The sequence below is a fragment of the Bactrocera oleae genome, chromosome 3, assembly GCF_042242935.1.
Source record: "Bactrocera oleae isolate idBacOlea1 chromosome 3, idBacOlea1, whole genome shotgun sequence".
Classification (NCBI taxonomy): Eukaryota; Metazoa; Arthropoda; class Insecta; order Diptera; family Tephritidae; genus Bactrocera; species Bactrocera oleae.
The window spans coordinates 17,546,404-17,572,271 of record NC_091537.1 but is presented as its reverse complement, the minus strand read 5'-3'; the positions used below and the strand labels follow the sequence as shown (position 1 = coordinate 17,572,271).

Sequence of the window (25,868 nt, the reverse complement as noted above, 5' to 3'; positions counted from 1 at the left end):
TATATGAAAAATCGTTGCGCATACATATTTAGATTTATGTTTTCAATTTCTATGATATGACAAATTTATAATTATGAAAAGCCTTCTGAATTAAAAATCTGTATTACCGGTAAAAACCCCAGAATTCATAATAAAGTAAACATTTAATAGGCTATTTTTCCAACTTATGTATGTGCGTTGCGTAAGCAATATACTTATTAAACAAATGATAATAATAAAACGGTGGCTAAGCGGCCGCGTTTCCACTTTTGTGGTGGCTGAGGTCGTCAGCGGGAAGGGGTTAAGCACAATCCGAATATGAGCCTATACGTTCGAATCCTAAAACGAATTTTATTTAATTTTTTTATTTTATTAATTGGAGTCTAAGCATATCATAATTCAATTTCTTTAATAGCATATTTTACTTCCTGAGATAATTAAAATATATCAGGAAAATATAATATGTTCATATGTTTAGGTTTATTGAATATTTCCTTATTATACGTATTTACACAAATGTGATAATCACACATACATTCTTAAATACACGTACGCTGATGCTTGCTTCTTCTTGCCCCGCACAAGCAATGACTTTTGTCTACGCTTTTTGCTTTTTGCGAGTTGAACGATCGCAGGCAAGGAGGGATTGGGGCGCACCGCCACATAATTATTTCAGATATATATTTTATTTATCGAATTCAGTTTGAAAACGATTATAGGTATGAATTTATTGGTATATATATATAATATATATTATATTACGAAAATAATTCATAAATGCATCAGTATTTTTCAATACAAATTAAGCAACATATCAATATATTATGAGCCCTCACTTGACACGCCTATGTGCATGGTGGCAAGCCAACGAAATAACGGCGAGTTCGCGCGGACATTGTGTTGTTGAAAAAAACCAAATGACGACTTTGTCCACAAACATACATATATACATATGAGTTCGCATACATATTGACGCCGAATTTTGCGCATCGTCGCGGAGTTGACAAAATTTGTTTCAATCGACAATTTTGCGACAATGTCGATCGGCTATGTTGTCTCGTTTGTCCTTTTTGCAGTGGTTTGCTATTGAAAGTTGACTTCTGCTCTTTTGAAATATTGCGATTACCAATTGGGCTGCATTTTCATAGCGTCGTATTTAGATAAAATGGGCTAAATCGAAAAACTATGAAACAATGATAATAAGTAAACATATAAAAGTACTATATGGACTGTGCTTAGAATATATAGAAGTAGTTAATGATTTCATATGAATGTCAATTTGATATAAATTTTATAATTTAATGCCATAAATAGTGCATAATATGAAAAAATATAAATATTATTTAAACTCGAATAGGTCATGTTGCCAATTCTCCTTTCTGAAGTGAACATCAGACAAATTCTTCAATTTCTGATTTTTAGCAAATGTTGTGAGGAAGCAGCTTGTGGACATACAAATGCGAGGGGGATGGTAGGATTTTCAGTGGTGGCTGTCAAATTGTAAAATTGAATTTTTCTCGTTTTACTCAATATGCGTAGGAATTCTATATGAAAACCAAATGTGGCTTACCAGGCGCACAGAAAAAATAGCGCGGCGCAGAGTTATGAACGAGCGCACTTTGCTTTGAAGCAGACGCACGTTCCTTATGAATGAATTTGATGTCGTTGTAATATGAAATACTTAGAAAATAAGCCGCGAGTTCGCTTGAATATTATTGGCCGATGCTGGTGCGTCTACGTTTTTTTGTCACTTGCGCGAATGTTTGATTTTTTGCGAAAGACATATTGAGGGACATACATATGTACATATATGTACATATATGCAAATATATTTGGACATGCGAATGAAAGAAGGCAATTTCAAGAATATTTACATATAGACATATGAACATTGAAGCAAGTAAACAACAATAGCCGTTTGAGTTCACAGATTAGACAAATATGTTCTAATATCATCTGTGGTGCTGTTTGTATAGCACACTTCCTTATTGCAATGAAATGTTTTGCCTAAGTTCAAATCCTATCATATTTTTATATATTATACTATTTTTTATTTTTATAACTCTTTTTTATTAAATGATATTTGAATTCTATTTTAGTATTATTTCCCTCATTATTTATATTTTCTTGTCGGAGGTCAATTACTTTCGTTTTTATTATTTCAATTTTTGTTTATGCGCATACCAATGAACATCTGTGCATATGTATGTATATACATTTTGCTTATAGAGTGGTGTAGTTCGTTTCGTACCCTGATAGTTGTGGTGAAATTTTATTTTCCAATTTGCGCGTTTTCGATGTTCCTTCTTAGCAATTAACATTTTAGTACTGCTAACATTTGCTCCTTCTCTACTCATCAACATTCTCTGCTCCTTCTCTACTCTTCAACATTCTCTGTCTGTGCATACCTAACCGGAGTTCTAAAAAGCGGTTCAAATCGGTAAGGATCTATGTTTGCTAATCTCATGTGATCAGTAAAATTTAACTCTGAATATATATTGTCGATATCGAAATTGTGTATAATATTAAAAAAAAGGACATCTTATTCTATAAAATTCAAGTGAGTGAGAGTTATAAAAACTATTGTATTGAAAACGAGCTTTTAATAAATCTTCTATCTATTCTTGCAGCAGTGATGTTATCCCCTATATATACTTGTAAATAAAAAAAAGCACTGCAACAACAACTAGTTTTTCTTAGCTATAAAATTCCTAGTACCAACATTAACTAAAATACAATACAAAATAATAATACTAGTGATATATTAGTTCTAAAAACACAAAACTTAAGTCACATTATCGAAATATGGCAACACTGTCGACCTGAAAGTTCTAAAAATCAACCAATCAGAAACGCACAGATATTAAAGAAGAGAAATATTAAGAGCAGCAAAAGTATTTAAGAAAATCCCCGACAGCGATTAAAATAATCAGAAAGCAAAAAGTAGTGAAAAAGAATCATCGAGTGGTAATTTTAGTGAAGAGTTATAAGAAAATCTGTGTTTTTTACACAAGGAAAATAAGCTTGTCTGACTAAATATAAGTCTTCCTCATAAATAGTGCTTAACACAACACATTTGATAAAAATATTTTCATTATTATCCAGCGGAAGCCGGAAGCGGTCTAGAAGAATCTGCACAACAAAAAAATCTAATTTTCTAGATAAGATGAAATTAATACTATGTAAGTATGAACGACTAGTTGTTAATTGGTATTGAAATTTCATAATTTCCTTATATCAATGTGCTTCCAAAACACATACATATGTATGTTTGGTGTTATCTTTGCAGCTACACTTTTATTAGTCGGTTTAGCTACCATACCGCTGCCGGCATCTGCATTGTATTCGCCAAGCGATGACGTGGTGGAATTAACTCCCTCTAACTTCGATCGTCTCGTGGTCGATGATGATGCCGTCTGGGTTGTTGAGTTCTTTGCACCATGGTGTGGTCACTGCAAATCCCTCGTACCAGAATATAAAAAAGCGGCCAAGGCACTAAAGGGTGTAGTGAAAGTAGGCTCAGTGAACGCTGATGAACATCGTTCGCTAGGTGGTCAATATGGTGTTAAAGGTTTCCCAACCATAAAAATTTTCGGCGCTAATAAGCGTTCGCCCATTAGCTACAGCGGCCAACGCACAGCTAAAGCGATTGCGGAGGCGGCACTAGCTGAAGCTAAAAAGAAGGTGCAAGATGTTTTAGGCGGCGGCAGTAGTAGCAGCGGCGGCAGCAGCAGCAGCAGTGGTGGCTCAGATGCCGTCATTGAATTGACTGATGACAACTTCGACAAACTGGTTTTGCAATCCGATGATGTGTGGTTGGTTGAGTTCTTTGCACCATGGTGTGGTCATTGCCAGAAACTGGCACCTGAATGGGCTAAAGCTGCTAAGGAGCTGAAGGGCAAAGTTAAATTGGGCGCATTGGACGCTACAGTTCATCAGAGCAAAGCTTCGGTGAGTAAACAGTATATAACGAATATGGGAGTTTAATGATGTAAAGATTTTTTATTTTGTTGCTATTTTTTGTAACTATATAATGCAGTAAATATTAAAATAGCAATTATTACTATATTTTTTGGCAAACATGCACTTTCATAGGGCTTTAGTATTTAGAATATAAAAGTTTAACTCAATATAAATCGGTCCGCTATATTTTTTTTATTTATAGTTCATCAACCATACACACATTGCCTAAAAGTCTATAATTTTGTACATTTCTCTGACTCTCACAGGAATATGGCATTCGCGGTTATCCCACAATTAAGTTCTTCCCAGCCGGTAAGAAGAGCAGTAGTGACGCTGCAGAATATGATGGCGGTCGCTCCGCTTCAGATATTGTCAGCTGGGCACTTGAAAAACACGTAGACAGCGTACCAGCTCCAGAATTATTCGAAATTTATGATGAAAGTTCTTTCGAAAAAGCTTGTGAGGGTAAGCCACTTTGCGTGGTCTCAGTGCTGCCACACATCCTGGACTGTGATGCCAAATGTCGCAACAAATTCCTCGATACATTGCGTGGATTGGGTGAAAAATATAAGCAAAAATTGTGGGGATGGGCCTGGGCTGAAGGTGGTGCACAGAGCAGCTTAGAAGAATCGTTGGAAATTGGCGGTTTCGGTTATCCTGCTATGGCTGTAGTGAATTTCAAGAAAATGAAGTTCTCGGTATTGAAGGGCTCCTTCTCCAAAGATGGCATCAATGAGTTCCTCCGTGACATTTCTTATGGACGCGGACATACTGCACCGGTGCGTGGTGCTAAGAAACCTGAAATTGTCACTGTAGAACCATGGGATGGCAAAGATGGTCAATTACCAGCTGAAGAAGAAGTGGACTTATCAGATGTCGATTTGGACGACTCCAAAGATGAGCTTTAAAGTATCTATAGTTGAAATACTTAAACTCCTGCATATTCATGTCAATCTACACTAAGACTTACCGAAGAATTAGCTACGTTTTACTACAAGAACAGGTTATGCGAATGTAAAAGGACATATGAGCGAATCGGCGATAAAACCACCAAAAGATAAGAAAACAAAAAAATAAAAATGTTTCAGTTCAAATCCAAACCTTTTTATACACTACCTACTTAATTAATAATTTATGTGTGATAGTGTTTTTGATTGTCACACATAAATAGTTTCTTAAAATATGCGATTGCATTTACCTATTTACGTGTTACAGTTATAACCACCCATACCTACATGCGAGCATAATATGTGTAACAAGTGAGTATAGTATTCAAGTGTTATGTGTATTCATTAGCGTTCTTTGAAATGTAACTTTTAATAGGGTTCCACAAAGTCTAATTTAGTTTTATAGTATATTTAAGAGATCCCATTTATAGAGCGATAAAACTAATTACTTAAATATATTTTAGAGCCAACATTAATCCAAAAACTAATAGGTAAATAAAATTATAAATTAATATTTTTTCTATTTCGAATTTTTGTGCTCAACTTATGGAAGTATATGTAGTAAATGAATAAAGAAATCTACTATTTTAAAACCTTGCGTCTTTAAAACATTTCAGTTATTAACTTATAAGAACATAGGTCGCAAAAAACTAAAAATATGGCAGAGCATATCCTGTCATGGAGGTTGTTTTAATTTCTTCAATATTAAGAGAAAACGTTAACTTTGGTAGCACTGTAGCTATAATACCCTTTACAAATAAAAATGATTTCCATACAAGAACTTGAGTTTGATCAGTCAGTTTGTATGACAGCTATATGCTATAGTTGTCGGATCTGTACAATTATTTTAGAGATTGTAGCGTTACCTTGGAAGATAATCGATGCCAAATTTTGTAAAGATATCTTCTCAAATAAAGTGTATCATATAAAAACTTGATTTTGATGAATCAGTTTGCATGGCAGCTATGTCCTATAGCGGTTCCGACAAATGAGCAGCTATTTGGGGGGGGGGGAAAATGACGTATACAAAATTACAGATCGATATTTCAAAAATTGAGGGACTGGTTCGCGTATATACAGACAGACATGGCTAAATCAACTCAGCTCGCCGTGTTGATCATTTATATATATATGGCTGTTACACAATTCGTGGCAAACTTAATACTACCGTATTAAGGGTATAAATATGCATAGCTAATTGGTTTTATTCTAGACATTATAGCATATCAAACAATAAAACTAACTATATGTGTTGACAAAAAAAAAAAACGTGAGACAGATCTGTGCTTGAGGTTTGCGGCACCACGTAATTGCTTGCAAAACACAGACGTTGATGATGAAATTGAAAACAACAAAACAAATTGTAGAAAACACATTTTTATTATAAAAGTTGGATAGTATGACAAAATGTATATTTATTTATATAAAATGTTTATGTAAAAAATGCTATAAAAATACGTATTCGCATACGTCTTTATAAACAAACTACATGCTAGACTATAACTATGCTAGATTTTGTATATATCAAGATTTGTATATTTTCAAGTATATGGTAAAAATGCAAATGTATAAAAAGTGTCAAACAAATTGGCATGTCATTTGAGCTTTAAGTTTTGGCCCGTTAAATGTGTTGTTGCTTATATAGGCTAAGAACTTACAACAAAAAGGGTGTGAAGAGAGTATATTTTTTACTTGTTATTACATCTACTTATATAAACTTATATATATTATTCACTATGCCGATATAGGATGCTGAAAATATTTGATCTTGTAAGCACAGAGTTTTGTGATGATTCGAGAACCGTTTTCAGGTTATTGTTAACTTTTTATTTGAGGACGTTCGCTTTGAAAGATAATCTTAAAAATATTGGGAAAGATTGTGTAGCGATTTTTTATATTACTTGTTAGGTTAAAGTGTTTTTAAGTACGCGCTTTTGTTTCGCACAACCTGAAGAGTTTAAATACTTATTTTCGTATGCGTTTAAATGTGTTATTAACATCAATGTTAAAAGGCAAGAATATTATATTTTTAAAAATACTTAAAGGAATCACGCTAATGTGTACGTGCACTTAAGCACTTTTCAAACTGGCAGTAATTAATGTACCACAAAAAAATTCAACAGATTAAACTACCCTGTTTAATCATATTGTAAATGTTGTTAACAGATTCCTTTCTTGGAAATTTTACTTAAACAGTCATTTAATATGTATCTATACATAAATAAAATTAGTTTTTTGTTACCAAACCTTAACCACAATTTGTTGTAAAAATATTTAAATTCATAAATGCTAAAAGAGTAGAAAAGTAGAAAATTTTTTTTAGTCTTTTAAGCTGCCTAAAAATTCTTAGAAACACTTTCGCAACAGCGTTTCTTACATAGTACACACACGACGACCTCCCACTACGTTGAGGTTGTCTCAGTGCTTTTGGTCGACTGGAAAGTTCTCTATGGATTGTATTGAATGCGAAGTGGCTGAAGTTATGGTCGATGATGCGTCCATATAGCTATATTTTTTCTCCTCACGACACAAAAACGGATAACATAGAATACCATAGTAGAATATTAAACAAGCCATAATAATGAAGAATATTATTGTGATTACACCGAAAGTAGAATAACTAGAGTTTTTGTCTAAATATTCTTTCGGTGTTTGTGGTAGTTCTGTAGCAGGTGGTGGCGTTGGTTGATAGCCTCCATAATAACCACGGCGTCCTGACGTGCGACCCGCATGTAGCGTTGAAAATTGGCAGGTAGCTGCAGGCAATTACATATAGGTGAGTTTATTTCAAGAAAATATGCCAAAAGGATTCCTATACTCACCAATTATGAGTAAAGCAATAACGAAAGCGTTTCTACACATTTTGTTTGCACTGATTTAATTTAATGCTTTAATCTTTACTGCACTTGTTGATATTTTCCGGATGGACAAATTAGTAATTTCACAAATATTCTTGTCTACTTATTTGTTACTATTGCTGGTGGTGCTGCTTCTTCGTTCAAGGCAAACGCGTTTATGACGACGTTGCCAATTGAAATATTTTTATATACGGTATGTGGTGTTACCATCACCGCGGAAATTAGCGATATGTTCTTAGGGGTTTTTAAAGCTTGATGCTGTTTAACATTTTTTTACTATGTAATCGAAGTTAGAATTAATATATAAGGGATAATTTTAATTACAGTATAATATCAAACAAAAGAGGCCATATATTAATTTTTAAAGAGTGTCTGCTGAAATCGGTATGAAGAGTTCACTGGTCATAAATAGCGATCTGTTTTTATAAAAAAAAACTTAATATTTTATTTCTTCTAACTTCGTAATTTATTTTATTTTCTTATAATATTTTACTAAAATATTCCAAATAACTTCCCATTATTTTATTATAAATTAATCTATTGTGAATTATTTGAAATCACGAGCCCCGCAGGAATTCCGCTTCATTGGTATCAATTTCTACCTGAATAGAAGCAATTAAGGTTTAAGAATTTGGACAGAAAGCAAGTGTTGTATGCGAAGGGAAGCATATTAGTATGTATATTTATATGTACATACATATCTATATATATAGAGATTTTTTAAAAGATCGTAATGTGTAACCATTATTTTATTATTATATTTTTAATGATATATTTATTTATACATAAGTACTTAGATTCGAGTATTTTCCACTGTTACTTAAGTCTTTGGTGTTATCATTTGGTGTCATAATTTTAAGTGTAAATGATTTATGTAATATATATATGTATGTATTTACAATTAGAATAACCTTCCGATATGAGTAGCAGTCGATACAAGTTGCTCATAAATAATATTTAACCTCGCCAAAAGTCGCCAACCATAAGAGCGATAATAAATAACTTATTGCGCATTGAAATCAATTGATTTTCGATATTTCAAATACAATGTATTCATATATGTACATATGTATGTATTTATGGTTCATAGTATATACGCATATTTCTGTATATTTTGACTGACTTACCTATCATACAATATTGGTATATACTGAGTAAAACGCAGGGAAGGTTTTCAAAAGTACCGACAAATTGATGCGCGTTGATAATGATTGATGAATTTATAATGAATGATGTAATGAAAAGAGAAAACGAAAGCAAAACAAAAAACTTTAATAGGAAATAAAATGAGTTGTATATAAGTATGTAGAGGAAATAAAAAAAAAAGTTCGGTATGATACAAAATAAAAGTAAACGATATCATAAATGCCTTTGAAGCAATGGACGGGGAGACGTTATCGAATTACTTACATGCATACATACATATATCGTATGTAATATCGTAATATGTATTTAAATAACGTGTAAAAACTATAAAACTGTTGTGGCCACAAATACTTTTCTTACCTGACTTCCGAGCTATATATAAATTTTATATATTTCATGTTTGCTTCTAGTTGCTCAATAGGAAATTATTTCTTATAGTGAGAAGAAATATCTCGTCCTCTTATATTTGTATTATTACTGCGTTTTTATATAATATATTCAAATGATTTTTTTTGTACTTGAACTCTGGAATTTAATGGCCAACTGATCGAATTTCGACAATATCTTATTATTAGCAATATACCATTCTTACTCCACTATAAAAAACACAACAATGGTTTAAGAAAAAACGTGTTGACGTTACGATTTATTGACGTAATGACAAATTGACAATATTTGCTTGATGTTTATTGCCGTTATGTTATTTCAGTAATAAATTTCGAGAAAAATTTAGAAGAAAGGTGCTTCAACAGTTGAATGAGACTCCAATCACCAACAACAAATTCGTTGACATTCGTGTTTTGGCCGACATTTAAAAACTATTTGTTGCCGTATTAGCAAAACTTATATAGGGGATAACAACAAAACAATAAACTTCCCGATTTTTAATCACTGGAATAATTCCTATTAATTTTTGTTGCATATTTTGCATGTTTTGTCTGGTAGAATTCAAGACTTCATTTATAAAATTTCTATTTTTCACAGTATTTCTGTATTTAAATTAGATTTAAATTTATTTGGCACAGGTATCATTGCCTCGTTCCAATCCGGCACTTATGAGTGATATTTTAAGTTCGAAACGGAATTCTGACATATAATATATTTTCAGAAAGTAGAAGAGATAAATTTGTTGTGCAAATCAAAGTCACAAAAATCTTATAGTATTATATATTGATATGCGGAGCTTGTCGTTTTTCACACCAATGAACTACAAACAATAAACTACATTACAATTGAAAAGTTTACTTCACTGATTTAGTTTCCTACTGGGTAGCCAAGCACACCACGAATATGTATGGCAATATAGCACTTTTTATATAAAATATATCTGATATTTAGAAATAAAAATCACGTAGCATATATTGTACATATGCACATATGTATGTGTGTATATAGTAGTTATGTATGAGTATGATTCTGAGTGTATATACATACATAACATATGTACATATATATTTATTTATATTATAAGTACTTGTAAAAGTATAACTATAGAACTTGTTGAGCAAAGCAAAAACTGGAATAAGCAAAGCGCTATAAAATTGAGAATATGTGTATGTATATGGTACATACACACCCATATGTATGTAAGCGAGTAGTTTTGAAGGAAAGGAAACAGAAACGTGGTAAGTCAACCAAAATAAAAGGCCTCTTTAGAAGCCGGCTCGCTTTTTCTTTGTTTACATTTGTACAAATATACCTATAAATACTTATGTGTTTTTTTTATTATCTTTGCTTTAATGTTCTCAATATGTACATGTGTATATATCAACATAGCGATAAATGTTTATAAGCAAATTCAAGTTTTATATATTGCATAAGCTTGTATAGAGTCTTACAAATAAATACATATATTATATAATTTATAAGTCAACATTTTTACACACGTATACACATATGTATTTGTTGTCAGCTGAGTTAAGTGCCGCACATATGTACATACATACATTCATTTTGCTATAATTCTTGTAAATATATGTACATATACATACATATGTATATACACTTTGCCGCTAGTCGATTATAAAATTAAAACCAGCAGTTCGCTAAATTAATAAACATACGCAATATTTTATAATAAATATTTTACTGCGCATATTCTCCGTATGAATAAATCAGCTGTGCAAATTTGATTTTTTTTTTAAACCACGACAGATAACCGTATTTTTATTTAAAAAAATATAAGAGTCGTGTCAATTCTTTCAAAATTGTAAAACGTCAATATCTACACACTTATGTACATATGTATGTATGTGTTAATGTGTATGCATGGCGTTGGAATGGTGTTCAAAAGTATTGGTTGATTATCGCAAATCTGTAATGCGAATAAACTGATAAGTATTTACTTAAGTGAAAGGTCAGTGAGTCATAGACCCGAAGATTTTTATTGATGACGTAGCTGGAAAATAATAATAAAAACAAGAAAAACCGTTAACTATAAGCTATAAGTAGCTATAATACCCTTCACAAATACAAACGCTCCTTACAAGTACTAGACTCCGGTTGTTCAGTTTGTATGGCAGCTATATGCTATAGTGGTCCGATATCGGCCGTTTCGACAAATGAGCAGCTTCTTGGTGAGAAAAGTACAGGTGCAAAGGTTCAGAACGATAACACAAAAAGCTGATGGACTAGTTTGTATATACATATGTATGTATACAGACATACAGACAGACAGACATGGCTAAATCAACTCAGCTAATCATGCTGATCATTTATGTATATATGTATGTATATACTTATATTTTATAGGGTCTCCAACGTTTTCTTCTGGGTGTTGAAACAAACACACTATAAAGAAGAATCCGCGTACATGCATGTACATAAGTATGTATGTATGTATGTATGGATATACCTATAAGTTGAGTATAGAATTATAGGGCTTTTAAAATCTATAAAAACTAATATTACATAAATTGAGAATCTATTATATTATGCAACAGCTGTTTCAACTTTGATATGTATATACATATGTACGTAAGTATGTATTCCGTTTGCATTCAAATTTCAATCACCCCAAAAATGAGATTTTCTCACGCTTTTCGTACACGTGTTCTGTCAGTACGCTTTTATTTGTGTGAATACGGATTTGGAGTTTTTAAATAAATTCGCTTTTAAAGTATTAAGCACAATAATTTAATTTCTTTAATTAAAAGATAACTAGGAAGCAAAGTAATTTTTATGTTAATTATTTTCATATCAGAAATAAAGAAGGAGCCTTGAAATTTTTATGCAAAGATTTTAATGTAGACTCTTGGTCGATTATTGGTCGATCGAAGGACTGAGGGATATTTGAAAAAGCCTAAAAAGAATACGGTACATACATACGTATAATATATGAAAACAATGGAAGTCGAGAATTAAAAATTTTTAAATTAATTCTTAGCTATTTTTAAACAAAGCACAGCACACACGATAGTCGAGTCTACATAACCGGAACGGACCAGGATTTATATACATACGGCTGATGACGGTTAACTCGGCAGAACTTTGCCGCTACAACAACAACAACATGAATATCACGTATTATTTTTAAATTATTTATTTAAATACATAAATTAAGTACTTTTTGATTATTAATTTGATTTAAATTACATATAGTGTGAAAGAATGTAAAGAAACAGTAATGACTAATTGTTGCTTTGCTCTAATTTACTAAGCTCACCGCGCTACTTTACATTCAAAAATTACTGTATTTACAAACGAAATGCCCTCTAAATTGTTGAACTTAGAACAGTTATACCGGTTATATATTATATATATACATACATACCATATGTACATAAGTATGTATCTCGGTCTGTCATATGACTACAAATATTCTTAATGCCCATAAATTATTCCACTGCTCTACTTTAGTAAAAGAAAGCATAGAAGCTTTTATAGGGCTTGTCACTAATATTTTCATTATGTTTTGCTCTTGATTTATACTAACGGTATGTACATGTATATGTATGTAACTAACCGAATAATCTGTTATTTTCACCTTTGATTTATTTGCTTTCATATTTCTACACCACTATTCGTGAAGCTTTAAACAAAAGTGCACGAATGCATTTTGAAATAGTTTCATATATGTATACATATGTACATACTTACATATATACATATACATATGTACAATTATGTGTGTGAATGTGCATACATACATATGTATGTAAGTATATATAATTGCAATTTCCAAACAAAGGCGCACAGTATTGCAAATTTAATTTATTAATACTTTGACGGTGACCTTGGCAAATATCATACATACAAATTATGTATGTACATATGTATGTATATCTTCATAAGTAGTTATTACAAATACTTACGTATATTTAGATTTGTGTATATAAAAAATATAATATTCATTTAATTAATAGAATAAATATTTTTCATGATATGGGATTTATGCTATTTTAAGCAGTTCCTACATATAGAAAGGTCAGTTATGTAAAATATACATACAAATTAACTTCCTTCCTTTAGGAAGTGTTAAAAAATATATACTTATGTATATACAAGTAGTTTTCCGCAAACGCGCGAAAGAAATCAAAAATGATAGTTTGAGTGATCCTGATGGATAACTGAGCTCTTCGTTTCAATTTACTCTTATTTTATACATTTTACTTATTTGCTTAATTCTTACAATAAAGAGAGTGTCAGTTACAATATTTGCTTATTCAGTACTTGGTTTTATTGTTTGTATTTTGTGGGTGGTCTTAGCTGAACTAAATAGAATATCAGTTACTTAAATAAGCAGAGATGCATATTAGAAGGCTGTATGCTAAGTGCAAAGAGACGGTTTTGTTTATAATTAGCCTAAAGCTACTGTGTGGAGGCTGCCGTTAACTTACATGCTTACATGCATATGTACTATATGTACTTACATAATATCCTTCATAATAAAAAAAATTTTCCATACAAGGACTTAAGTTTAATCGATCAGTTTGTATGGCAGCTACATATGTATGTATCATATGCATACCATGTATGCTATGTATAGTGGCGGTTCCGACCAGGGGAATTTGGGATTAAGAATTAAATTTTCATTTTTTTGTTTATTTTTTAAACCGGTATACGAAATTAAAATTTTAATTTAAATGTTAATTCAATTATTTTTTAAATGAACTATTTGCAACCCTAGTTCCAACAAATGAGCAGCTTCTTGGTGAGAAAATTAGGTATGCAAAATCTGGAATCCATATTTCCAAACCAGAGGTACTAGTTCGCGTGTATAGAAATAGACGGACAGACACACGGACATTGCAAAATTGACTGAGCTCATCATGCTGATTATATATGCATATACACAGGTTGGTTAAAAAGTTTCTGCGCTCGAAATGAAAAATTACTGTTTTTGGTACGAAATATACAAGTATTTTTTTATTCAATATAATCTCCCTTAACTTCAATACACTTATTTCAATGATCCTTCAATAATTTTATGCCATCCCTATAATGACTTTCCATAAGCTCTGCAAAATACCTATCTACGGCTGTAATAGCTTCGACGAAAACGCTTTCCACGAAGGAATTGTTTCAGGTTTCTGAAGAGGTGGTAGTCGCTGGGAGCCAAATCTGGTGAATACGGAATTTTGTAATTGTTAAAACACCTTAGTGAGCAAATTCATTGTCTTGATGAAAATGTTTTTTTTTGTGCTACAAACCAAGTCTTTTCTCACAAAATTTTCATCCAGCTGATCCAAAAAGGCAGCAATAATATTTAGAGTTGATTGTTTTACCTTTCTGCAGATAATCAATCAACAAAATTCATTTTGCATTCCAAAAAACTTATGCCATAAACTTCTTAGCTGATCGTTGTGACTTCACCTGCTTTGGAGCTGAACAACAAGCTTCAGTCCACTATAAACGTTCTTGTTTCAATTTGGGATCATGGTGGTAGCCTATGGTATTAGCAATTTCACTTCTTTACTAACAGTATTATGAACTTGCTCAATGATTTCTGGTGTTGTTGCGGTTTTTAGTCGTCCTTCGCGTATATCGTCTTCAAGCCTAGTACAACCACGTTTAAATTCACTAACCAAAAATTCAACGGTGCGTTTTGAAGGTGAGCACTCCTTATACACTTCTAACAATTGTTCATAAATTTCATTTACTTTTAAACCTTTCAAAACAAACAATCTAATCACTGTGCGATATACTATTTTTTCCATAAAAATATACTCTGACACGTCAACTTCAAATGGCTTGTCAACAAAGAATTAATTAACAGAATAACTCGTAACTTTGCATATGTTCTCAGGACAGATGTACCAACTTGAGAAAAAAACTGGAGCTAGTAGTGTTATTTCTTGGTGAGCACTAACACTTTTCAACCAACCTGTATCTATATCTTATGTGCAAACATACATATATATTTTATAGGGTCTCCGACGTTTTCTTCTGAATGTTACAAACTTTGTGGCAAACTTAATATACCCCGTTTATGGTATAAATAAGTACATACATATATGTATGTTTGTATAACCGACCATTACAACCTAAGCAAGAATAAGACAAACGAATTAGATGATATGTAGTACATACATTTTTATATATGTATATACATATATATTGTAGGTGTACGCATGTGAATATATTATATATATATGTATGTATGTATATGCTTGCGATAACTAAAAATCTGTATTTTACAACAACGCCAACAATTTAGTGGAGCGAGTGCAATTGAGTTCAGACCACAAACACACACATGCACATTTACGCGTGAAGCAAATCGGACACAGTCAAAGCGGTCGGTTAGTTATTTATAACAATGTTGAATAATATAAAAGTCACACAAAAACGCAGCAACAAAACAAACAACGAAAAACACTATATTTGTATGACGGAAATGAAAAATGTACCGTTATATGTACGTGTTACAAATATAACATACATACATATGTATATTTATATACTTGTAGTATATGTACATATACTTATGTATGTGAATATACGAATATTGCAACAAAATTTAGAATAAAGTCACGGAAATTTATGCATTTACATATGTACATATATGTATGTAAGTGCATTTTAAGCAAACAAGTGTCAAAATTAGTCCCTAGTGACAACAAATATATTTATTATATATATTATATACATATACAGATGTATGCAGGGCTGCGAATTTTTTAATTAAAAAATTTTGGATTAAAAATCAAAGTTTTATTTTTGGAAACCGTTGTTGGGATTAAAAAGTTAAAAAAGTTATTTTATAATTTGAATGAATAATTATATGCTTGGGACTAAAATTTTAAATTTTTATTTTTAATCCGGTACATTCTGTAATATGTAACGTGGATTTGAAAATGTTAAGTGAATACCGTTATTCGGTACAACAGATAACATTGCGATGTTTGCACAATAATTCTCAGTGACCAATGAAACGGTAGTAAACAAAACAAAACGTGGTAAAAAGTTGGATTTCGTGTCAAGGGAATAGTTTTTAGAGAGGCTTTTCCTATTTTTTAAACGAATGCAGGAACATACTTACATATGTGAAGAGTCGAAAGTTATTCTTTATGGCAGGAAGAAGTCTCGAAAGTAGGTATGTATGACTTCCCCCTAATACAGAGTATGACACACCACAAAAGCTTTTAAAACATACTGGGTCCGGTATATTGATATGGTGATGTGTCTCGTACAGAGTCGTTGGTCCGATCCATCGAAATGCAGGCATCATGGATCACCAAGCATATTCTACAATATTATACTGCAAAATTTTAAGCTAATATTAGCAGTAGATAACATGCCGCTAAAATGGGTCTTCCACCAGTACAATGACCCAAAACACAACAGTAGGCTTGCACAGAAATGGTTTCGGGTCAATGGAATTGAGGTTATATGTAGACTGACTCTCGATCTGCTGACCTCAGCGCCATTGAAAACGGTCTTATATAAAGAAATGTGTTGGAAGGCTAAGCATAAAAAAAACAACGAGGTGTGGTCCTTAAAAGTTAAAGTCAAAACAATCGATTTTTGTACATGAAAATAAAAGATTTTTGTAAATAAAAAATGTAAGATTTTTGTAAATAAAAAATAAAAGATCTTTGTAAATAATATATAAAAGATTTTTATAAATAAAAAATAAAAGATTTTTGTAAATAAAGATAAACGATTTTTGTAAATAAAAAAAGAATTTTGTAAATAAAAAATAAATAATTTTTGTAAATAAAAAATAATGAATTTTTGTAAATAAAAAATAAATAATTTTTGTATATAAGAAATAAAAGATTTTTGTAAATAAAAAAATAAAAATTTTTGTAATTAAAAAATAAATAATTTTTGTAAATAAAAAACTAAAGATTTATGTAAATAAAATATATAAAAATTTTGTAAATAAAAAATAAACGTTTTTTGTAAATAAAAAATAAATGATTTTTGTAAATAAAAAAATAAGATTTTTGTAAATAAAAAAATTAGATTTTTATAAATAAAAAGTAAAAGATTTTTATAAATAAAAAGTAAAAGATTTTTGTAAATAAAAAATAAAAGATTTTTGTAAATAAAGATAAACGATTTTTGTAAATAAAAAAAGAATTTTTTAAATAAAAATAAATAATTTTTGTAAATAAAAAATAAATAATTTTTGTAAATAAAAAATAAAAGATTTTTGTAAATAAGAAATAAAAGATTTTTGTAAATAAAAAAATAAAAATTTTTGTAATTGAAAATAAATGATTTTTGTAAATAAAAAAATAAAGATTTTTGTAATTAAAAAATAAACGATTTTTGTAAATAAAAAAATTTGATTTTTATAAATAAAAAGTAAAAGATTATTGTAAATAAAAAATAAAAGATTTTAGTTTGGTTTTCATTTTAGTTTTATATTTTATTAAATATTTATTCAATGAGTTATAATAATTTAACTGCAGCTTCATGCTAAATACAGTCTCAACTTTTTTTTGTTTTAATTCTAATTACAATACAATAATATGAATATTAGAAGAAATGAATATAAATATTAAAATCACAAATAAACCAAAGTGAAATTAGTGCATTACACAAAACGCATAAACAGATGCGAGATTTGTCACGTTATACAATTTGTGAGTATAAAAAAAAATTATAATAATATTATATTTCTTAAATAGTATTGAATGAAAAATATCTAAAACTGTGCAGAAAAAGGACAAATTTTTCTATACTATTAAGTTAATTAGCGTTAACAAGTAATATTATAGCTAATAATAATACGAAATATTGTGTTTCAAAATTTTCACACATGTAATAATATTCGCAATGCAACTTTTTTTCTCAAAAATTTTTTTTTTTTTTTGTATTTGCTTTATATGTGAACCGCCGCCCAACTTGCATACGCTGCACAATTATATGTCAGTCAGTATGTAACATAAAATTGGCAGTTTCTGCAAGTAGTTGGCCGTCAGCACACGCCGTCAATAATACTTCGCCGCGACGCCGCGCAACCTCCTGCTTTACTTTTAGCTTTCGCTTGGTACAAAATCCCACCAAAACTCGTTATCCTGTTTCAGCTGCTAGACCAAGATCCTCCTACTGCTTCTCTCTTCAATAAACTCTACTCTAAATCTAACGCTCGAAAATTTTTATTTTGTTGGATTTATTACGACGCCACGTAGCTCCAATTAAGCCCGCTTTCTTCTTCTTAGGTTTCTGCTTTGTCTCCTTTTCGATTTTTATAAATTTTTTAACTTTTTGCTCCTCACTAACGCGTTTGTACTTCTGCTTCTGTTTCTGCTGCTGCTGCTGCTGCTGCTGCTGCTGCTGCTGCTGCACAACTTCTACCTCACTTTGGACCAACACTCAATTCTTGGTGGCACACGTCTTTCGATTGTTATTGGTATTCATAAATTTAGTAACTAATTTGCGTGAATGTCCGTTAGGATCAAAGTGATTAGTGTGCTCGCTGGCCTCCTTCTTGCTGCGTTGCTTGCCACTGCGACCCGAGAAGATATGCTTGTCGTGGTCGAAGTTGTAGTGTTCGTATTCATCGAAATAAGCCTCAGACATTTTGTTTTGACTTTGGTTTTGCAGTTGATAAATTACAAATGAGATCTTGCGATTGCTTTTATGTAGCTTTTGTTTTCAATTTCCTTTAAGTGCAACACTTTCTTTTGGCTACTTCTCTTTTCTTTAGGATAATACTTGAAAATATATAATATATTTTTGCTGCTTTCTTCTATACAAGTTGCTTATTCAGCACCTTTGAACGTATGTCTTCACTTCTCGAATTGTGTTATTCAATTAAACTGGATTTTTGCTGCGCACTTTCCTTTATATACCCAGCGGAGAGCCGGTGCAAAAAGCGCCGTTTTCTGATTTTACTCTGCTTTTAGTATTGCCATTGCCACTGTTGACACGATATTTTGCGTATTGTTGTTTTTGCATTTGCTTGGCGTTCGCTCTCTGCATAGCTCTCGGTCGCGCAAAATGAGACCGGTTGGGGCCTTTATCAGACGTTTTGCCGTCTATTATAATAATATGTAAGATTCCTTTGTTTTTGAGATTTTTTTTTGGAATAATGCGCAGTTTATTTTAGTTTTATAACATTTTGCCATTTACCTTACATTGCTGCCACTTGCTCTTCGAGCGCACATCCAAATGCATACATACATACATATGTAGAGTATATTTCAATGTGGCCTCAACAGCTGAAAGCGTACGATAGGTAAAATCATAAATAAATAAATGTATGTGTAGTTATATGTACAATCAAAACAAAAACAAAAACACATACAAACTTACCTACATAAACTATTCCATACTCACCACCACTCAATTCCAGCGGTTGTCGCTCAGCTATAATTTGCTTTCCATGCCGACAGGGTGCACGCATCTGTGTTTCTAGAGAGTTGGAGCATTATCTGGAGTTGTAGGCTATGCTATGCAGGCACATTTGTTAGTTAAATAAACCCAGACATAAAGATAAACCACTGTTATGATAAGTTTCCGATTACGTGTCTTTTAGCACTTCTAGAAGAATTCAGTACTTTTTGGAGCTATTAAGTTTAGAGTTGTGTGTGTATGTATTACACTTGAAATTATATTGTCACACCGAAAAGCTGACGCAATTTTTAAAAACTTTTGCTAACGCGCCCTTTTTTAAATTGAATAAACTGAAGTTAATGAACGAAATTAAAAAAGAAATCGATTTTTTCTAATTTCTTTAGATTATACCTCTAAAAATAACATACTAAAATTTTAAATCGATATTTCAAATAGTTTTGAGTTATAGCCTTCTTAAGTGTAGCTGCTAAATTATGATTGTCAAATATAATTATTGGTATTTTATTAAATTTTATTTTTATTTTTATGTTGTTTTTTAATTTTTTTTAATATATGTTATTTTTTATTTTTTAAATTATTTTTTTATTTATTTTCTTTTTGTATTTTTTTTTTATTTATTTATTTTGTTTTTTTATTTATATTGTATTTTGAAACGCGTTTCTCTCAAAACTACATTTTTCAAATTTGTTTAAGTGATTACTCAGATTATCCGATTACTGTGAAATACACTGACCTATCAGTTTTAGATCAAAAATCGAACCAAAAACGAATTTTTTTTTATAAAATTCAATTTCTGCTTTAAAAACGCCGCCACTTTGTGATAATTTGTTTTTTTTTTCGACCGTAGGTCATTGAAGGGACGAAGATCTTTTTTTAGGTTTCATTCACTGAGGAGATCAGAGTCACTGCAGCAGTGCAGGAATTCTTTTAGCGCCGTTAAAGATCGCGTGTAACTCGAAAAAATCTTTACCTATTTTCTTCAAAAAAGTTTTTTGTTCAATATTTTATACATATTCCTGTATTGATGACCTTCAAATTTTGAAACAATTGCTACTGTGTCAATTGTTTGCATGTTTTTAATTTGTTGTTTTTGTATTTTTGAACCAAAATATACTGGTAATTACGTATTTGAATATAAATTATAGTACTATGACTTAAAAATGTAAAAAATTACATAATACATAAATATACATATGTACATATGCAATACTTGTTGATTTTTTGTTGTAAATGTGTGTAGGTAAGTACGAATGCGTTTGTAAAAAAACATATTCTGGCATTTCCGCTTCCTATTGGTAAAAAAGCCACAACCACGGAACATTGGCATACAAATACATATGTATATATATATATATATACATTCATAAATACATATATATATATCACACCTTAGTGGGAAGTTGTAAGCAAAACATAATAAAATGAGTCCTTGTTAAGTGTTATTGGCATCACATACTTTTTATAAAGCATTTTATAAGCAATTGGGTAAACGAATGAATCCGTTTGAAATAAAATTCAGCCTCGTAGGCTACAGAAAAATAAATGTTTATACGTTTTTTATAATTTGAATGCTACTAAGAAAATCAACAAGCAATTTATGTGCATAGATATTCCTAAGTATGTACTATAAAAACAAGAAATTTACGAAAAAAATAATAAACTAGAATTTTTCTATACATAATCCCACGCGCCAAAAGACGTATAGACGTTTTGCTCAACAGGCAACGTGATTGTTTGCAAACACACATAATGCTAACTAATGCCAAGAGCAGCCACGCAATAAAAAGCCATGACCGATTTTTGTTTTTGCGTATCTTTGTTTTCATTATCATATTCGCCGGGTTGTTTACTTCGAATTGAAAAATGATAAATGTTTTGGTTGTATCAATAAGAAGTAGAAGTTTACCTTGTAGCGCAGCTGCTGCTCCGCACCTCTGCACATAAACAAATTGCTCTGGAATTTTCTTATCAAAACACTTGTTTACACCTATTTTTTTAGACCTAATGATTCACGGCACATAACGCTATTTCATAAAGCATATCACACAAAAACACAAAAAAATATATTGATGCGCACAACTTAATTGATTAATTGCCAGCCGGCTTTTTTGCACACTTTTCTTTTATCAATAACACACTTAATTACATGGCCTGCACATTGCACTTGACTTAATTACACACAGACTAGGTAGTTGTATTGATTTACAACTAATAAGAATCAAAAATATGACTTAAACACACTAAATTTTCGAAATTACGGCACTTTCGCAAAATTCTTTAATACAAAACTTTAAAATGGCGGAATAACAGACCGGAGCTTGTTAAAACGGTAAATAAATGTCAGAGAAAGAAAAGTAGAAGGTGTATCAGGGTTTTAGGTATTATATTAAAAGAACTTCTTAATAGAAAGATTTGTGGTTGTAAAAGCATCGGAAGGGTAGGGCACTAATTCAGTTTACAACTCAAGCACAAATATCTAAAATAGTTCCAATTTTTTTAAATATTTTCGATATTGACATTTTTTCCAAATAGAAAAAAAAATTAAATGGCCTTTTATGTTTGAATTTATATATTATACAATCGTTCTTTATACATTATCATACATGCGTTGGTACATACACATGCATTTCTTGTTAGAACAATATTTCTCCTATAAGTAAATTATTTTGAGCAGTAAGTTAATACGAAATTATTACAATCACCCTGTGCCCATTTTATAAATGCTCTCATTCAACCTGTTATTCCAGTTGCTACAAAATTGTCAAGCAACACGCGCGGAAATGATTATTGTGTATAAAATTCGCGTTCCGGTGAAAATCTTCTTACTTCCGATTAATCCAAATTTAAATTAATAAAATACGAATTCCACCTAAGCATTTGGCACAGGCGCATAAGTGTAATAAATTATCTAAGTCCTTTTGCCTGTGCCACTTCCCAGTGTAAATTGAAGTTAAAATCTGTGATCAAGTTACCAATTAGTATGAGAAAAATGTAGTATATCCATTTCATAATGAGCAGAGTAAAATCTCAACACCATCTTATTTGCAAAATAGCATTCGGAAGTGATATTAGCTAAGTCCTATCTTCAGTGCTAGTGCCAATGAAAGTGAAAATGTGTGATCTAAGTGAAGAAAGCTATAATTATTAGAAATGTATAGTCTATCAATATCAAAATCAGCAATGTTTCATGTGTGCTAATATTTGATATATCCTATAGCCTGCGGCAAGTGCAAGAAAACGTGTAGTCAAAGCGAGCAAAGCCCAATCTCTATAGTTATTTTCTGCAAATGTGCACATGCAGCTTATATTAGCTAAGCCTATTGTCTATGCCAGTAATCCAAATGCCAATGAAAGTTTGTGATCAGTGTAAAAATAGTGCTATTGTTAATTATCCCTGTCAAAGTGAACAGAATCCCATTTCTCTCCCGTATTATCTGCAAATGTGTATACAATGTTTCTATTAGGTAAGTGAGAGAAAAAAAACGAGAGTGAAAGTGTTTTATCAAATGAATATTTAATAAACGCATAGAAAATAAAAAACCAATCTACACTTGCACCGGGCCAGTTAGCAGGTAAGCGCCTTTACCACCATTATAATCAAACTCATATTTGCATCTAATGTTTAAAATTTATTCAACTATTAACACTATTGCTTAATGAATTTGTAACTGTCGCAACAACTGCATGAGGTTTTGGCGCAATAGATAGTGGCCGTTTCTTTTGTGTTAAACTAGTGGCCTTCTTTTTCGTGCGAGCTTTTTTTGTCACATCTTTAGTGTTAACTTTTTCATTCTTTACACTCAATAGCTCGCCTCTGTCGATTCCAGTTAGCGGTGGCAAATCGAATTCGTCACAGACGTTATTTTCAAAAGCATTCTCAACTATTTCCGGCAATTCCAATTGCACTTCTTTCTCAGTATGCACACGTTGCACATGTTCTTTCACTTTATCCGAACGATGACTGCCAAATGAACATAATTGACATTTATATTTGTGTACTTCTTCTGTGGAATGTTTGAGCGCATGCCGTTTCAAATTCTTACTTTGACTAAATTTACAACCACAAACTTCACATACGAATGGGCGTTCTTGTTTGTGAGTTTCCATATGTATACGTAGATTTTCTTTCCGATTTGCATGGTGGTTACATTCAGGATATGGACATTTAAAGTATTCACCAGTGTGTTGCAATTTATGCGATTTTAGCGCTTTCATATGTGTTGTGCTATAACCGCAAACATCACAAAGCATTTGCTTCTCCTTATTATGTATTAACATATGACTGTTTAAGCCTTGCTTCCATTTGAAACCTTTTCCGCAGTGTTGGCACTGATGCGGTGTTTCTGTTGTATGCTTGGGTAAATGTATGGTTAGCGCAGCACGATTGACAAAACGAGCACCGCACTCTAGGCAAAAGAACGGTTTTTTTAAATTGCTCAGATGGTGCTGAATGTGCGCTTCGTACTCACGCCATGCCAAGAATCCAACCTCACACAGCGAACAGGTGAGATGAGAAGGTTCGCAGTTGCTCATGTGCGTAATCATTTCCTGCACGCGATAGCATTTGAAATCACAGCCGATACAATAGTTGATTTTACTGCTGGAACTGGTGGCACGCGGATTCTTTAGCTTTAAATTCGAACATAAATAAATTTAGTCATTCATTCATAAAACGTCATAGTCCACTTACATTGAAAAAGTTCCGCTGATCTTTATATATATTGCCTAAATTGACATCACGCTTCTTCTCCGTCTCAGTTTCTACAGTCCCTTTCTTTACATCATCCTCAGTGTCATTATGGGTCTCACATGCTTGGGCTATGACCGCTTGATTATTACCAGTCACAGTAGGCACCAATTCATCTGGCAATTCAAATAAATTCATTAACTCTGTCACGGCTAAAATCTTTGCCAATTGCTTGAAATGTGGTTCATGTTCCTTCGATATGGAAATAATATCTTCATAGAAGAAATCCATCATGGTGTGCAGACATTGTGTACAACTGAAATTATTGATTGTCACCTTTAAAGGATTGTGTATTGAAAATTGTAATGATTTTTGTATGAATTGTGGTCCGCCTATGAAGCGACTTTGTGCGCCAACAACACAAAAGTGTCCGAATTCGGCATTTGCATCATCACCAGCCACATCCAATTCCAATTCGATTATTAAATCACAGTATTGACCAGAACGCCGTTGATTGTTGAGGTAGTTGGAAACTTTGGAATGCAACGGTTTATGTAGAGTTGGTACTAATTCCAGAGCTGCATTCATTATCCATCAATTTGTTTATTTCTATAAATCTGCGATGTTCCAATTTATTTGTTTACCTTAATTTGTTGGAGTTAGGCAATAGAAACCAAACAGCTGTTTATCCCACATGGTTGCATTAGCTAAATAAAAAAGATTAACAGTTACTAGGGTTGTAATAAAAATCAAAATATTTTAGTTTAAAAGCAGCCGAAAGCTAGGAAATTGGTTGCTATATGCATTTAAGCCAAGAGACGTTTTGTTAGTCAGACATGGATTGTAACTGGTGATGAAGATGGATTCATTACAACAACCTTAAACACAAAAAATCATATGTGAAACCAGGCCAACCAGCCTAATCAATGGCAAAGCCGAATTTCCATAGCACCAAGGATATTAGTGGGATCAGAAGGGCCTATAACTAAACAAGCTGGACACGAGGCAATAATTTTCCATCATGACAACGCTCGGCCTCAGGTTGAAAGATCGGTTAAAAACTATTTGAAAAACAGCGACTGGGAGGTTTTACCTTGCTTGCCTTGTAGCCCAGACCTGAGCCCTTCAGACTAGCACTTGTTCCACTCAATGCAGAACGCCCTCACTCCAATATAGTTCACATCAGTATAGGGTATCAAAAATGGGCTGGATGCATTCTTACCCGCCAAGCAGGCGCAATTCTTTTGAGATAGAATCCACAAATTATCGGAAAGATGGAAAAATGTTATAGTTTTAGATGCACTATACTTTGAGTTGTACTATTGTACAATGTTTTTCTTAAATAAACCCAATATTATTGATCTCGTATTTGTATTGGAACTATATATAAATGATCACCGTGACGAGCTGAGTTGATTTAGCCATGTCCGACTGTCCGTCCGTCCGTCTGTATATACGCGAACTAGTTCTTCAGTTTTTGAGATATCGATATGAAATTTTGAACAAGTCTTTTTCTTACCAAGAAGCTGCTCA

General features: G+C 31.8%; 4 protein-coding genes and 1 long non-coding RNA gene across 6 annotated transcripts; 2 read left to right on the top strand and 3 right to left on the bottom strand.

Annotated features, from left to right (window-relative positions):
* Window positions 1-2,880: 2,880 nt before the first annotated feature.
* CaBP1 (Protein disulfide-isomerase A6 homolog CaBP1) lies at window positions 2,881-5,482 on the top strand. Its single transcript, XM_070106166.1, has 3 exons — window positions 2,881-3,161; window positions 3,269-3,930; window positions 4,209-5,482. Exons 1-3 carry the CDS (start codon window positions 3,146-3,148, stop codon window positions 4,848-4,850), a joined length of 1,320 nt encoding a protein of 439 aa, XP_069962267.1. The 5' UTR covers window positions 2,881-3,145; the 3' UTR covers window positions 4,851-5,482.
* A 768-nt stretch (window positions 5,483-6,250) lies between these two features.
* LOC106627504 (uncharacterized) lies at window positions 6,251-7,917 on the bottom strand. The gene is made up of 2 exons (XM_014247644.3): window positions 7,712-7,917; window positions 6,251-7,645 (listed from the first exon to the last, which is right to left on the bottom strand). The coding sequence occupies exons 1-2, from the start codon at window positions 7,749-7,751 to the stop codon at window positions 7,308-7,310; spliced, it is 378 nt and encodes a 125-aa protein (XP_014103119.1). The 5' UTR covers window positions 7,752-7,917; the 3' UTR covers window positions 6,251-7,307.
* Window positions 7,918-10,782: 2,865 nt separating this feature from the next.
* Window positions 10,783-13,653, top strand: LOC138855891 (uncharacterized). Its single transcript, XR_011395037.1, has 3 exons — window positions 10,783-11,469; window positions 12,096-12,208; window positions 12,279-13,653. It is a non-coding gene; the product is annotated as an uncharacterized lncRNA (long non-coding RNA).
* A 4,029-nt stretch (window positions 13,654-17,682) lies between these two features.
* On the bottom strand, window positions 17,683-19,126 carry LOC106627494 (nuclear protein 1). The gene has a single exon (XM_014247630.3). The coding sequence runs from the start codon at window positions 18,869-18,871 to the stop codon at window positions 18,665-18,667; it is 207 nt and encodes a 68-aa protein (XP_014103105.1). The 5' UTR covers window positions 18,872-19,126; the 3' UTR covers window positions 17,683-18,664.
* A 4,130-nt stretch (window positions 19,127-23,256) lies between these two features.
* Plzf (Promyelocytic leukemia zinc finger) lies at window positions 23,257-24,990 on the bottom strand. Of its 2 annotated transcripts, XM_036366847.2 has the most exons (3): window positions 24,339-24,990; window positions 24,118-24,277; window positions 23,257-24,054 (listed from the first exon to the last, which is right to left on the bottom strand). In XM_036366847.2, exons 1-3 carry the CDS (start codon window positions 24,921-24,923, stop codon window positions 23,282-23,284), a joined length of 1,518 nt encoding a protein of 505 aa, XP_036222740.2. In that variant the 5' UTR covers window positions 24,924-24,990; the 3' UTR covers window positions 23,257-23,281. The 2 variants fall into 2 exon arrangements, with proteins under 2 accessions (XP_036222740.2, XP_014103096.2); XM_014247621.3 differs by having other exon boundaries at window positions 23,257-24,277; window positions 24,339-24,989.
* Window positions 24,991-25,868: the final 878 nt, after the last annotated feature.

Coding starts and splice junctions, on each gene's coding strand:
- LOC106627504 (XM_014247644.3), bottom strand. CDS start 7,751: ATGTGTAGAAACGCTTTCGTTATTGCTTTACTCATAATTG. Junction 7,646..7,711: donor TATTGCTTTACTCATAATTG/GTGAGTATAGGA, acceptor AATTGCCTGCAG/CTACCTGCCAATTTTCAACG.
- Plzf (XM_014247621.3), bottom strand. CDS start 24,923: ATGAATGCAGCTCTGGAATTAGTACCAACTCTACATAAACCGTTGCAT. Junction 24,278..24,338: donor ATCAGCGGAACTTTTTCAAT/GTAAGTGGACTA, acceptor TCGAATTTAAAG/CTAAAGAATCCGCGTGCCAC.
- CaBP1 (XM_070106166.1), top strand. Junction 3,931..4,208: donor TTCATCAGAGCAAAGCTTCG/GTGAGTAAACAG, acceptor TGACTCTCACAG/GAATATGGCATTCGCGGTTA.
- LOC106627494 (XM_014247630.3), bottom strand. CDS start 18,871: ATGTCTGAGGCTTATTTCGATGAATACGAACACTACAACTTCGACCAC.